Here is a 14,682-nt window from a genome sequence, read left to right on the forward strand (position 1 = left end):
AAAAATATTTAAGTTCATATTCAAATTATTTAGATCAGACCAGAGTTCAGGTATTGTTGAGATCCCTTTTGAAACTTTGGTTCTTTATTTGAGTCTGAATTATTTGGTCTTCTCTGGAGAAACATCTAAAAAGCAGAAGACTTAAAAGCAACAGTCTGCATTTGCTCTTCAATTAATTTCACTGCTGCCTATGAGAATTTGTAAATGTTCTTCCCTTTGGGAAATAATCACTAAATTGGGTTAGACAGAGAGAAATAATGAGACTGAGAAGAGAGGTAACAATATGAACAGAGAATTGTTGATAAATGTCGGTTATTGTCATAAATGCTTTAACAGAGTTGGCGGCTGCTCCTGCAATGAAGCAATTTAAACGTACTTGGTGGGAAATGGGGGGAGAAGGGCAAAAAAACACATAAAAATAGTACATCTTCAAAGCGTACCATTTATGTGCCTGAAAAACCATTGTGAGGATTGGTGAGGGAAAGAATGGAGAGAAAGAAAACATACCAAAAGTTGAAAGAGAGAGAATGAGAATAAAGAAAGACGTGTTTGGAAGAAGTGGTTAAGGGGGGGGTAAAGGTTCTGCAATTCCCCACCCTGTTATTATGAAAGCCTGTAACAGAGGGATGGGAGGATGGGAGGATGGAGAAAGGGAAAGGAAAAAGGATAGAATGAGTGTGAGAGACAGAACGGAAGTGGCAATGAGGGTGAGAGGTGCTATGGCTTTTTCCCGGCCTGTCATTACAAAGGGCTCGAGTCACATTCTTATCCTGTTATAGCACTGACCAAAGGAACAAACACAGCCTCACAAATCCTCAATCAGGTACATTCAAATAGATGATTTGGTTAGTGATACTGTGATACAATCCACACTGTGAGTGCTAGTTTTAGTTGGCATACACCATGGTGAACTATGTGTGACTCCATCCCAAAAGCTGTGCTCACTTGCTCTCCGTTTAACCCCTCTGTCACACAAACACACACACACAAAAACATATTTTTGTTTTAACACACATACTCTCCCCGCCAAAACATTTGCTCGCTCTCATAAAAAGTCTGACTACTGGCGAAAGCCACCCAGCAATTCCACCAAAGCCACAGCGGAGCGGCTCCAGAACTGGACTGATCTGGTTCACTGCGTTCTGCCCCACACAAAAAGCTTTGTGTATGTGGAAGCGTGTGTGTGGGTAAAAGAATGTTAGAGGCTTAAACCATGAATATATTGAGAACTAGCTGTTCTGGTCGGTTTTTAGGTCAGGTGAGGTTCTAGTTGGTTTTATGTGTTTCTCTATCTATCTATCTATCTATCTATCTATCTATCTATCTATCTATCTATCTATCCATCGACCCTATAGTTTTTAAATGAATAGTTCACTCAAAAATGAAACCATCATTCTGCATTGTTCCAAACCTGTATGACTTTCTTTATTTTATATGCAAATCAGGACTTGGACCTTGGGACTTTCATAAGACTTGTCTACTATATTTCAAGATTTTTTGAGGTCATATGATAGCTTTATAAGAGAAAAATAAAATATTACATTGTTGTTCTTTGGAAGTCTTGACATCTGACTTCTCGTAAGCACATTTATGGGTTTGTGAATGAATCATTGCTGGATTTTTTTTCAGTGAAAGTGGTCTGAATGATACATTTACAAATTGATGTGATTCTGTTGTTCAACTCATTGAAACAATGATCCAACTGCAGTAGTTAAAGGGATAGTTCACCCAAAAAGAAAGAATTCTGTAGGGCTGGACCCGAATATTCGAATATTCGAATATTCGTTCGGTGGGTTGGTATTCGATTTGAAAATTTGACATTCGAATATTCGTTTTTTTGGGGGGTTTTTTGCACACCTGGGATCCCCCGCGAAACGTTTCTCATTCACGCTTGAGGCCAGCGACACACTGGCTGCGTGGCGTGAGCATCTCAGCTGCGTGGCGTGTCCGTTTTTATTTCGGCTCCCATGTTAACAGGTTGGAGTTTGCACACTGCCTGTGTGAGACACGCGTCTCAGATGCGGCTCGAGCCACGCGGAAAACGCGTGCATGCTAGAAATAGAACCGACGCCGTGTTCCAGGAACCAGAGTATTCTCTGGCTAGAGCGCAGAACAGCAGAGTTTGTATGGATTGAAGTGTATGCCTGAGCTTGTGTTTTGGGTTAAGCTGTTGCTTTGACATTGTGGAAAATAGAATAATAGAAACAAAATGTATTAGCCTTTTTACCCCTTATTATCAATCTAAATTAATCTCGTTTTTAATTTAACTTAATTTCTTTTTTCTTTATTTAAATTTCGTTTTTCTTTATTTAAATTTCGTTTTTTCTTTATTTAAATTTCTTTTCCTTTATTTAAATTTCGTTTTTCTTTATTAAATTTCGTTTTTCTTTATTTCAATTTCGTTTTTTCTTTATTTAAATTTCGTTTTCCTTTATTTAAATTTCGTTTTTCTTTATTTAAATTTCGTTTCTCTTTATTTAAATCTACCCTTTACTGTGTCAGTAATTTGTTAGTCAGAAAAATATTAGACTAGGCTACCTTAAAAGCATTGCTTAATTTAACAGACCTGTGTGTGTGCATTTTATATCACTAGTGCAGTGTCCGTTCTCGGAGCATATAAGCCCTGCCCGCGTGAGGCGCGCCGCTTCCCGCTCGCGCTGTTCTGTAGTTTACTAAAGTTTATTCATTCTGAACGTGTGGCGTCTCGCGTGTCCATCTATATTGCACCAAATGCGACACTACACTCCCTTGTGAAGTCGATTGGATGAACGGTTCTCGAAATAATCAAAATGCAAACGGACATACAGACACATAGAGATTCCTGCCTTTATTAGAGAGAATAATATGTTCAGCACCCTCTCTCCGAAGCTTCGAATATTCGATGTTCATTACTACCGAAGCTTCGAAGCTCAAAAAATGGTATTCGGACCAGCCCTAGAATTCTGTGAGTGTCACTCACACTCATGTCATTCCAAATCTATATGAATTTCGTTTAACTTTGAAAAACATAAATGTAAATATTTGCTATGAAACCTGAGACTTCTGTCCCTCCACTGAAAGTCCATTCACAACAAAACTTTCATGCATCAAAAAGTACAGAAAGAAACATTGTAAAGGTAATCCATATGAATCAAGTGGTTTAATCAAATCGAATGTGTTCATCATATAAAGCACTAGTGTCTGCAGAAGACTTGGAATAAACTGCTCAATTCATTTGGATTACTTGTACGATGTGTCTTACTTTGTACTTTTTGTTTAAGTTTTGGTCTTCCGAAGATGAATGACATGAGGGTGAGTAAATGATGACAGAATTTAAAAATTTTGGGTGAACTATTCCTTTAATAAATAATGGAGGGGAAGATTATCATTGAATATTGACATACATTGTTCTGTTTCTCACACAAACCTATCATATGGCTTCAGAAGACCTGGATTATAGCATACAAGTTGAATAGACATGCAATGGAACTGGACAACCGAGTACATTTAGCTAAATTTCTAATTTTGCACACCTCAGAAAAAAGAAAAAAAAAGTCACATGGTTTGGAATGAAACAAGGGCTTGTAAATTATGACCGAATTAAAAAATTTCTGTGAATTGTCTCTTTAAGAACACCCATTTAGAGACAAAACTGACTCTATAATGTGTCATTTAAATAGTGGCCACTGTTTTGCAGGTGGTCACATCCACAAAGTTGGTGGTCATAGCAGATGGTAGTGGCTGAATTAGACAGAGAAGGGGAATTTACAGAAGAACCACTCATTCTACACGCCATACCACAAATATGTACACACTGATGCCCACTCACATATATATAAAAACATAAACATGTCTGAATAATCCAAAAATGGCTGTGATGTCAGTGCTCAAACATGAGATGTTTTTTAGACTTTAAATGCCATCTAAAGAGTTTCAAATATAATCTCACCAGGAAGCCGTCTGAAGCAGCAGGGGTCAGCGTCATCCCCAAATGAGAGTTTTTAAGATTTCGAGACACGTTCTGAAATGCATTTTCACCTATATACAGAATAACACAAAAACATGTTGTAAACTAGTACTCCACGCACAACACTGCTATTGAAGTAAATTCTGATAGCCAAAGAGTTAATCCAATACCTAGGTTAACTTTTGAGCAATTGGAATTTATCTCTTCTCCCACAATGCACTTGTAAATATCTCCCTTCCTGTTATTTTGTGGTCCGTCCCATGGAGCACCAACCAGAATTCTGTTCATAAAACAATGAGTCACTCAGAATACAATTACAAAATAACCTTTACCAAGGAGACCTTCAAAGAGCAGCAAAACATTATGCATTCATAAGCTTGTTATATTATAGGTCCTAATCGCCTGATAACGTCTTAATATAATGTAACTTAGTACTTTATTTATCATCAAGAACCTCTAAATGTGAGTTAAAAACTAAAAAGTATGAAAAAAGTACTCACGATTTTTCTCCATTGTCATCGTGCTGTAGCACAGAGAAGCCGAACAGAGCATCTTCAGGCCCACTGAAGATCCGTGGCCTCTTCACATCAATATTAAAACACTCACACAGCCCTAAAAGAGAGAGCGAGATTGAGTCTTACAAGTAGCATATCTTATATTAGGCTATATAGTAGTAAATATTATAGACATCTTCACTTAAAGATTATGCATTAGATAAATAGATGGACTACATAGAAAGAAGTACATGACAGATAAGTCTAAGCATATACTTGTACTCAATCTTTTGATTGAGATATACTTAAAAGTTTAATGAAGCTAAGTATACTTGGCTTGTAGTTGTGTTTACTCTTTTGATTGACTAGCCTATTAAATACTTTTTTTCACATAATTATACATACTGTCTTATAAACTTATATTATTTGAAAACACAGATTTATTAAGAAAACAGATATGTTCCTAATTCCGAGTATCTGAATTTTTGAGCAGGCTAGTCCACTGGTAGTGTAGGAATTTACTTTAAATCTATTCAAATGTAAAATAATGCGATTGACAAACATTAAACAGCATATAAGTTCAAAACTGCCTAATGTTGCCGAATGAAATGTCGACCCAGAAAGGGTTAATGACTGTAAAGCTTTGGGGGTGTTGATGGACTCAATCTACTCCATCTATGTTTTGATCATCATTCTGAATCCGATCCAGATGTAGTCTTTGACAAAAATAAGATTTTCTCAGCTTTTTGTTTAAAATGTTTTTTTTTTTTGTTTTTTTTTAATGAAACTTACCCGCATTCAAGTGTTGATAAAAAGGATGCATGAAGCTAGGATAAAATGTTTTAAAAATGGTACAGTTAAAGGTATATTTAAAGTATGAAAATGTATCCCTAAATAGGAACATAGTAGTATACTTACAGTAAAGTGCAAAAATAATATATAAATAGGAAACTATAAGTATGATGTTATGTTCACTTAAAGAAAACAAGTTTACTTGCAGTATAAAACTACTAAATTAGTGCTGGTAGATTAATGAAAGTATACTTCAAAGTGTACTTTAAAAACTAAAACATTTGTTAAAATGAGGGAACAGTTTAAGAATTTGTGAGTACGGTTTTGCATGACTTTCACAGTAAGGATTACAGCAATATACTGTGAAATATTCTCACAGCAATTTACTGTAATTTTATATCTGTGATATTACAATGCATTGTTGTAAAAGCACAACTGTATACTGTAACTTCACAGCTTCAATGACAAAGCAATTACTGTGATATTACAGTACATTACTGGGGAATTACAATCTTTTGCTGTACATCATTACAACAAGGCCCTGTACTTTTACAGTGTGTACTGTGAAAGTAATGTACAAGTTGACAATTTACTGTGAATTTACAATGTATACTGTGGAAGTCATGCTAAAATTGTATAGTAACTTACTGTAAAAGTAATGCAGATGAAGCTTCCATTTACTGTGAATTTACAATCATTGTACAATTAACCCCCTCCCCCCAACAAACAACTCTGAGGTAAAGTCAATGTTAGCCCAATGGCATATTTATTAACAAATACATATTTTTCAATGTACAGCAGATGCCAAGAACTTCAAGAGTTCAAGAAATTCAACTTTCTAGTCATAAAAGTCATCTTAAAATGCAGAAAATGCAGAGAAATGTAATAATGTCAACTAAATGTATTGATTAGAGTTGCCACAGACTAAAGATTTTTCTAGTCGACTACTAGTCATCCATTAAGCAATTAGTCGACTAATCACACGTTTATATTAATTTCTGCTTAAATACTGGGTGCATGGAGGAATATAGCCTATCCCGCGCTCAAGCGCATGCATAAATCTTGCCGCAAAGTACCGGCAAAAGTAGGCTAATGATAATAAATGTGTCTGAACAAATAACGAGGCTGCTAACATATCTCCATCTCCGCTGTAAAGGGGATGCGCCTTTAGAGAGAAATGCACCTTTCATACGGATTACATAATCAGACAGTAGGCTATTTGCTTTCGATTCTAATTTGCTTGAAATCATTTCGATGGTAAACGAACTCGTAGTAGGGCGAATCATCCCGATAGCAAAGCAGGGGGGGACACCGCTGGCAAAACCAGCAATGCAACTTAAGACAGCAACGTTAAATACAAGTACTCCGTGTTTGAGAAAAACGGAAACTGCATAGTCTGCCTTTAAAAGTAGACATTTCAAACTTTATATAGGTATTTTTCTAATGTCTGTGAGGCTAGTATATGCTGTTTTTCAGTTCATTTATTACCAGTTCACGGAGACCATGAAAGCGCGTTCTGTTTAATTTAATTTTACAAAAGCACATTGTTTTCTTGTTATTGTGAGTTTACACAAATAAAAGTAGTTGCGAATGATGTATTATTCTTTTCTGTATGACCAGAAATTATGGAGTATTTTAAGTTGTTTCCACTGTTGATAGGAAAATGGAAGTGATCTCGCCGGCGCCTCCATGTCATGCAGTAAAGCGCGCTCCACAATAATGGTGGAATATGTTCGAATAGACGATTTAATATGAATGGTGAGCGTCAAAATCTTGTGGTTATTTGTGATAATCCTAGCCCTTTATTATTATTGTCTAACCTGTATTATGACTGACATTTGACAAAATTCTGTGTTCCTTTTTTGTAAGTCGTTCTGGATAAATTGCTTCTAAATATGTAGCCTAAATGCCTAAATATTTTTTTAGAAATTTCAGGAAATTATCCATTTTGAAAAATAAAGTTTAAACCCAATGCAATGCATCCCGCACCTAAATAGGTGTCCTGGTTGAATCAGGCACAGACTAGGGGAGGGACCACAAATCCGTGAGTACAGTTTACAAACCCGTGGGAACGGATTGCGAAACCTTGGATACGGTTTATGAATTTGTGGGTACAGATTGCAAAAACTGAAGGCACGGTTTACAAATCTGAGAGCGCGGATTAGGAACTCGTGGGTACGGTTTATTTATCCATGGGCTCGATTTGTTAAACCGAGGGAACGGTTTAAGAATTTGTGAGTACGGTTTATAAACTGAGGGGACGGATTGCAAAATCGTCGCCACAGATTTTTTTTTTTTCCCACAGGTGACTTCCCGGGCTCCGTACAAAGCTTCTAAATATATGTAAAGATAAAGATCAAGAACGACTCATATTGGCATCTCACGTGTCCTATATGCTGGAGAGTAAGAGCATTAAAGAACAGCTGTAGTTGATGAATGAACTGGATGGATGGATAGACAGGCAGGAAAAGGCCAGAGAAAAAGAGTTGGCAAAAAAGAGAAGGGAAGAGAAGGAAGGGCGTCGGTTGCAATAACTACCGAACATAGTGGTTCCCTGTTATAACATACAGACCTGGCTTTTATATGATTCAGAGAGAGAGAGAGAGAGAGAGGCTGAAGGGAAAGTTCACCCGTGGATTTGTAACTCATGGCAAATTTAATTCAAAACAACCCGATTGGCCAAAACAGATGTGTGGAACAAAGATGACCAGTCAATCACACTCCCAGCATAATTCCAACAGTAAAACCTATCTGAAGGGATTTTTTCTGTTTTGTGTGATACGGTTTTGACCCACAAGTACACTGAGGTCTCATTCACTATGGGTGAAGTTGTGCTCTGAGTGGATTTCTTAGGATTGTTTACCCAAAAAGCAGAGGGGGAGGCTTTCAGAAAGGGGGCAGGCAGAGAACCAAACCCCACAGACCTCAAATAGGGAGCCTGCATTTCTCTCTTTTAGTCTCTCACTCTCTCTCTCTCTTTCCAGTGGAAGAGAACATGGAGGGGGGATCCATATGGATCAAAGAAGAAATGTGACGCACTCTGTAATTCATTCTTTTTTTCTGCCCAAATGTTCACAAAATTTAACTTGCCTTCCCACAATTCTCTTGTGCTCCTATTTCTCCTTATCCCTGTTTTGCATTTTTTCCTCTGTTGTAGTTATGCTCACAAGTCATTATTCTTTTTCTTTTCTTTAATTCCTTTTTGGATTCTTTTCATTGGGGCATTGGGGGGCCTCAGCAAACCTCCAAAAGGGGCCACAGTATATATATATGTATATGTATATGCAACATACTGAATCAGAATCTTGGATTTCTGCAATAACAAAATTATTATATAAACACTCCCACGAGATGTGGTGTCGATGACTGACACTAGGGGTCGTACTTGGGAGCCCTAATCACCTCTGATACTTTGTCACAGTCGAGACAGTGTCCCTTTGTGGCAGGAGGACAGGGAACGGAGGTTACAATAATATCCACTTGGTCTCGAAAAGGGTAGAGGTCAACCGATTCATCGCTTTTGCCGATATATCGGTACCGATAGTTGTTTGGTGGAACTATCAGTTATCAGCAAGAATCCATACCAATAGTTTTTCGGGTTGCGTCCGTTGCTGGAGCGGCTGAGAAGGGTGCGCTGTCATTACACAGTACGAGAGCGCTGAGAAGGGACTGCTGGCATTATGCAGAGCGAGAGCGGCCTCTAGAGGCCAAATAAAAACTATTACTGGCACCTGGAGTTGTTTATTTTAACATGCAAGGCTGCACGCAGCATGGAGAGAACACGCTTCACGGAGAGCACTGAGACTTCAGATGCGCATTTAAAACACAGACAGCAAAACGGTATGAATACATAACACTAAAGTACATATTGCCATATCATTATAAAATAATTAATTTGTTGACTAGATGCTGCATTAGTAGAGAAAGTCCAGCAGTATGTTTGCCGTCGAGGCTGAGAGTACTAACATTAGTAGTGGCTTCCTCAAGCAGTTAAAACAATGCGACAAAAACACAAGCAAACCTGACCCAAATGTTTAATGTCGCAATTATTACCATCTATTTGCATTAGTTTATATCCAGCTGGTCACTTTTATACATTCATTAGCCGGCGAAGTTGCAAATTTAAAGCTAGTGATATGATTGCTTTCTCAACATTGATATGTTCATGTAGCCGACAGAAACACATTCAATTTCAGTTCTTTTTTTATCACTACAATACATATTGTTATTTTGATTAGATAATCATCAAGTGTTCTAAAATAGAAAGAAATAAAGTGAGAGACTATACATTAGGGGAATAAAGTGAGAGACTATACTTCCTTAGGGGAAGTTGCCAGGGAGAGGCTGTCGCAAGGAGCATGAGCTCGAGAACCAATTCCGGGTGAGCCAGTATGGCGCAAACAACAAGACCTGTTCTCCGTGCAATGTCTGTGCAATTAGGCTCACAGGGAGAAAAGCATACTTGCGAAGGCCCCGGGGCCAGCTGTGAGCCAGCGCATCCGTGTCGAGGGAGGCCTTGGTCAGGGAATACCACAGAGGGCAATAGGAGGATTCCTAGGAATTGAATCAACTCCAGATCAGCTGGACCGCCTGATGATGGATTCTCCACTCCCCCTGAAGCGTAACACATTGCAAGAGCAAGTCCGCTGCACGATAGAGTTAGACTGGGATGTAACTCTCCCACAGCGACCTCAGTCACGGCTGACTCTAGAGGACGAGATGAACGAGTTGTGACATGCGTTGTAAGCATAAACTGCCTTGGATCAATGGTCGAAATCTCCACAGGGCCAGCAATATCGCTTGCAACTCCAGGCAGTTGATGTGCCACTGTAGTCGAGGTCCTGTCCAGGAGCCCGATGCTGTGTGCCCATTGCACATGGCACCCCAGCCAGTCTGTTGTGACAACAACGCGCATAGACACTTGTTCTGGGGAATCCCCTGCCCATAGAAATGCAAGGTCTATCCAAGGGCTGAATAAGTGGTGGGCTGCTCGGTCTGCGGTGGAGGATGTGCGGCAGCCACAGGTGGACGCTCTTTGCAACGAACAGACACGGTGCGCGGCCTCTGCGTCCTGCAGAGGAATCGCGCAGAGGCAAGATGTGTTTAATGGCCTCCGTCTGCTTAATTTCTGCCGAGAACTGCTGGGCAAAGTCCTCGACTGAAGTGTCGCTGAAAAGTCCACTCTGCAAAATGGAGTCGTTGAGAAAACAAACTTTGTCTGCATCCCCACATTTCAGTACGCTCTGGATGAGAAATCAGGTGCGCTATGTGATGCAATGTCAAACTCATCCAGAAACTCCACTGTTCAAGACAAGGAATAGGAGCTCCATGGGGATTTACCCGGCGGAAATGCTCCCATTGTTGCCCTCAGATCACCCTGAGCGCTAGCCGGCGCAACCTTGTGCATTACAGACAGACCGAGACAAGGAGCAGCTGAGGTGACACCTTTTACTAGAAAAGACAGTCGCAATCACAACGTTGACATGGTCATGTTCTCGCTGTGAGGACGTGAATCATCCATGAATGCTGTGTCAGTATAGGTGCGACTCAAACACGTGAGACAGAGATTGTGGTCGTCCGAGGACAAGAGATATCGACTGCACGCAGAAACACACAGGCAGAAATACATCTTTAAAAAGACACTCTCTGCCAGTGTTTTTCTATTTTAGAGGAAAGTAGCTCCTTTAAATTGCTGAAACGCTTAGGGAAGCTCTTTTTGCACTTAACTATGCAAGGTGTGGAGAGAGACTGCTTAACTGCGCCATGACAACAGCAATCCGTCATTCGAAGTGAATGGAATGAGCTTATAGGTGACCTCAAGGATAAATCTGAACGAGTGGATGCAAGTGGATGCAACCTTCTTTTAGCCAGTTCCCATTGCCAAGCAGCACTGCCGTAATTACAGCAGAAATAGCAGAAGAAATATATTGGGTCTTAGGATATTGTGTTGGACAGTGGGCGGCCTTCAAGTCAAAAAGGTTAAGAACCATTGTGTCAGTGGAAAATGTCCATAGTTAATGTGATGAACTACATCTGTGGTTATTCTGCAGATACTTGTACTTGAAGTGAACTGACTTCATAAATTCATTTAAAATGGCAAAAATTCGGAGTTCTAGCATCCAATCCAATGATACTCAGACATGTTTAAGTGCGACTTAAATGTCCAAAAGTGGATTTTGGGGGTCATTTATCTCTTCCAAATTATCTTCATCCAAAACCACCCAGCAAAACTCCCCTCTTCTCATTCACACTTGTTTTGCTCTCATTCTTCAATGTTTGTTTCTGTGTGTGAAAGAGTTCTAGAGTATCTTTGGTCCTCTGTTTCAGCTCTGTGGGTTTTCTTGGTCCATGCCTAAAGGGCCCTGTCATGACAACTGTAAACATTTATGTAACTTGGTGGTGAACAGTCTGGAAAAGCAGCAGAGATTGTCTCACTCCTTACATACAAAAACACACATACCATATACACTATTACACACATAAATGTTTTCCTTAACCACATTGAGAGAAGCATTCTCACCCACCGCTGTCACATTGAATGAGTCTTATTATAAATGCAAATGTTCAGCTATGCCAGTATGTACAGTTCAGCCATGCCAGTATGAGTAATATGCGAACACATATGGGACAGATTACTGAGAGAGAACATGTTACTAAGAAACCCACTGAAATGGGAAACAATTTTATCCATGTTAAATGGTGCAGTTTAGTTATTACTCTCTTTTCTTTAGTTATCCCTATATTGTCTTTTGTCTCTCTCGTTTCTGACAGCTATTTTTGGGTCAATGAAATATCCATGCAGACACACATTTATCCTCACTTTCAGTGTAAGGATATACACTGGTTTCTCATGTCACTTTACTCTAAATCACACTTCTTTCCAAACAGATTTAATATATCTGCTCCACACTTTAAAAAACATTTCAGTGGATTTCTTGTCTACTGTTTTCCTTAACTGCCTTATGTTGCCCCTGTTTTTCATGTAATGTCTCAATCAACCCTCTCAAGAGATGGGGTGGGGGGCTTGAGAGTGAGAAATGCCAGGAGAGATGAGGGGGTAAAAGGGGGTGGAATTCCCAGAGTCCACACCTGTGTTCTCTATCTAAAGCACAGAAGAACATAGCAAAACACAAGACAGCTTGCTCATCACTGAGCATCTGCAGAATCTATCAGCAGCCACAGCAGCATATATGCACAAAAACAGACACCAATGCCTACAGTATGCAGTCTAGGTAACAAATTGTATATAAACATGTCATGCAGTACATGTATAATAGGTAGTAAGTGTGTACAATACAGCTAGAGGCATTGCACTTCTACAGTCTGGAAATACTTCGACTGCATCTGTTGTGGTCCATAAAGCACCATAGCGTTTACAGTAATTTGCTATGTGATATGTGACCTAATTGTGCCATGATAAGTAGGTTACTTTATCTAAAATCTTAGTTTCTTTCAGTGACTTTAAACAAAAGTCTCCCTCATAATAGTTTGATCTGTTGATGTCTAGATGAAGTCAGTTAAAAGAGAATATAACTCTATATTGCAAGTAATTCCAGTAAAAATACTACTGCAAGGAAAGTGATGTTGTGATTAAACATTTTCATGCTTTACACTTTAATTAGTAATTACTCTATATAACATTGGTAGAAAACATGTGTTAGAAAAGACTTTAGCTGAACAAATAAATAATGTCCATGGAGTCACAGCCAACAGCTTGGGTTACTGTCTTATAAGTGCAGAGATCTTACAGATGACAGCTTCAAATGCTTTTACTTACATTATTTGCATGGTTTAAATTATTTAAGAAACTATACCACATGAACATCACGTGACTGAGAGGGTATACAGCACAAATCAATGCAAACACACATGCCTAACATGGTTAAACTCACCTTTGAGAAGAACAGTGATCTTTAACAACAGCAGGTACTTGTGGATCTCCATTTGCCAGTTATGTGATTCAGTCTCTTTTTCTCCTTCTTCAATTTGGAAATGTCAGCAGTGATTGTAAATACAGCGCGCGCACGGAAGCAGGGGTGCACGCGCGTGTTCTCTCAGGTGGAGATGTGCTTCCTCTCCAGTGGCATACTGTAACTCACGCGCTCACAGTGCAGTACGCAGCACGCGCGCCGCTCTCACATTCCCTGTGCATGAAAGACATCACTGTATGGTATTCTGGCCTTGTCGCACCATTTTACTAATTTTGGCTCAAACAAGTATTTAAAAATCGGTTGACCATGTAAATAAGTAGCCTAACAATACACACAATAGTGTGTTATTTAATAATAACAACATCGATTTTCGCTCATAAGTTTCTAATAATTATAAATAATAAATGGCAAACTACAGGGACCTAAAATGAAAATTAACTAATTTAAAATTCACACCCTATGTTATTCCAAATTTCCAAAACAGACCTTTTTTCCTTTAGGGAAGCACAGATGGAGATGATAGGCAGACTGTTATAGGAACTGACACTGTCAGTGTACTTTTTTATACTTAATAAAGTGAATAGTGACTTAAACTGTGATTTTCAGTCATCGTTCACATCTCCTGTAGCCTAGTAGCCTACTGTTGTGTCTCACTGAAGAAAATAAGACTGTTCTGTTTGAAACAACTTGAGGTCAAGTCATGACTAATTTTCATTATTTGTGCAAACACGAAGTTTAACGTAGCTATTAAGAAAAACTCGATAAACAAACAAATTGAAAACTTAGGTTAACTTACCGTCTTGTTCCCCACATAAACAACGATTATGCTAAAATCCAGGTTTGCGCGCCTCCAACACCTGCTGTCGTTAAATAAGCGCGCGCATGAGTTTAGTCCAGCTCTTGCAAACGAGCGGTTCCCAAAATAACTACATTCACAAAAACAACCGACAAAAAGACTTTATCCAGGGATTTTCTCTCAATGTTGTTACAGAAGCCTTTATCCTTTACATATGAAATGTGGAATTTATCATAAATATTATTTTCCTGAGGTGAAATTTATTTAATTGCCTTCGTGGCTGCTTTCCTTCGACCGCTCCGTGTATCCAATATAGTCTAGCCTACTAGAAAAATGAAAGAGCGCCTTGATTCTGCAGCAAGAGTCTCCCTCAGTAAACTGGGCCCTTTTTTGAGCCTAGCCCACAAACCTCTCTCTCTCTCTCTCTCTCTCTCTCTCTCTCTCTCTTTCTCTCACACACCCACACAAACACACACACACACGCTTTATTTTACTCTCATTGTACATGAAGTAGCCTACATCAGATGCGGTTTTGTTGGAAAGATTTGAGGGGAAAATAAATAGTATTACAGTTTCCAACCGGAGTGAATCGAATAACAAATATATTATGGATTTGCCAACTCCATGTATATTCTGGTTACGATAACAGAGACCAATTAGTTTGCCTTTCCCTTTAGATAAACCTTTTGCTTTTATAACAGAATCGTGTTGTCATATGTTTTC

At 39.0% G+C, this 14,682-nt stretch overlaps 1 protein-coding gene across 1 annotated transcript in view; it reads right to left on the minus strand.

Moving 5' to 3' along the window:
- itga10 (integrin, alpha 10) overlaps positions 1-14,339 on the minus strand; it is a 48,158-nt gene extending 33,819 nt beyond the window's left edge. The window contains exons 1-5 of the mRNA XM_084088312.1: positions 13,960-14,339; positions 13,125-13,376; positions 4,447-4,558; positions 4,117-4,226; positions 3,929-4,017 (exon numbers count right to left, since the gene is read on the minus strand). Of these exons, the coding sequence (XP_083944438.1) occupies positions 3,929-4,017; positions 4,117-4,226; positions 4,447-4,558; positions 13,125-13,176 (363 nt within the window). The 5' untranslated portion in view covers positions 13,177-13,376; positions 13,960-14,339. The remainder of the gene's footprint in view (positions 1-3,928; positions 4,018-4,116; positions 4,227-4,446; positions 4,559-13,124; positions 13,377-13,959) is intronic.
- Positions 14,340-14,682: the final 343 nt, after the last annotated feature.

The sequence above is a fragment of the Abramis brama genome (genome assembly GCF_963993115.1).
Source record: "Abramis brama genome assembly, chromosome: 17".
Lineage (NCBI taxonomy): Eukaryota > Metazoa > Chordata > Actinopteri > Cypriniformes > Leuciscidae > Abramis > Abramis brama.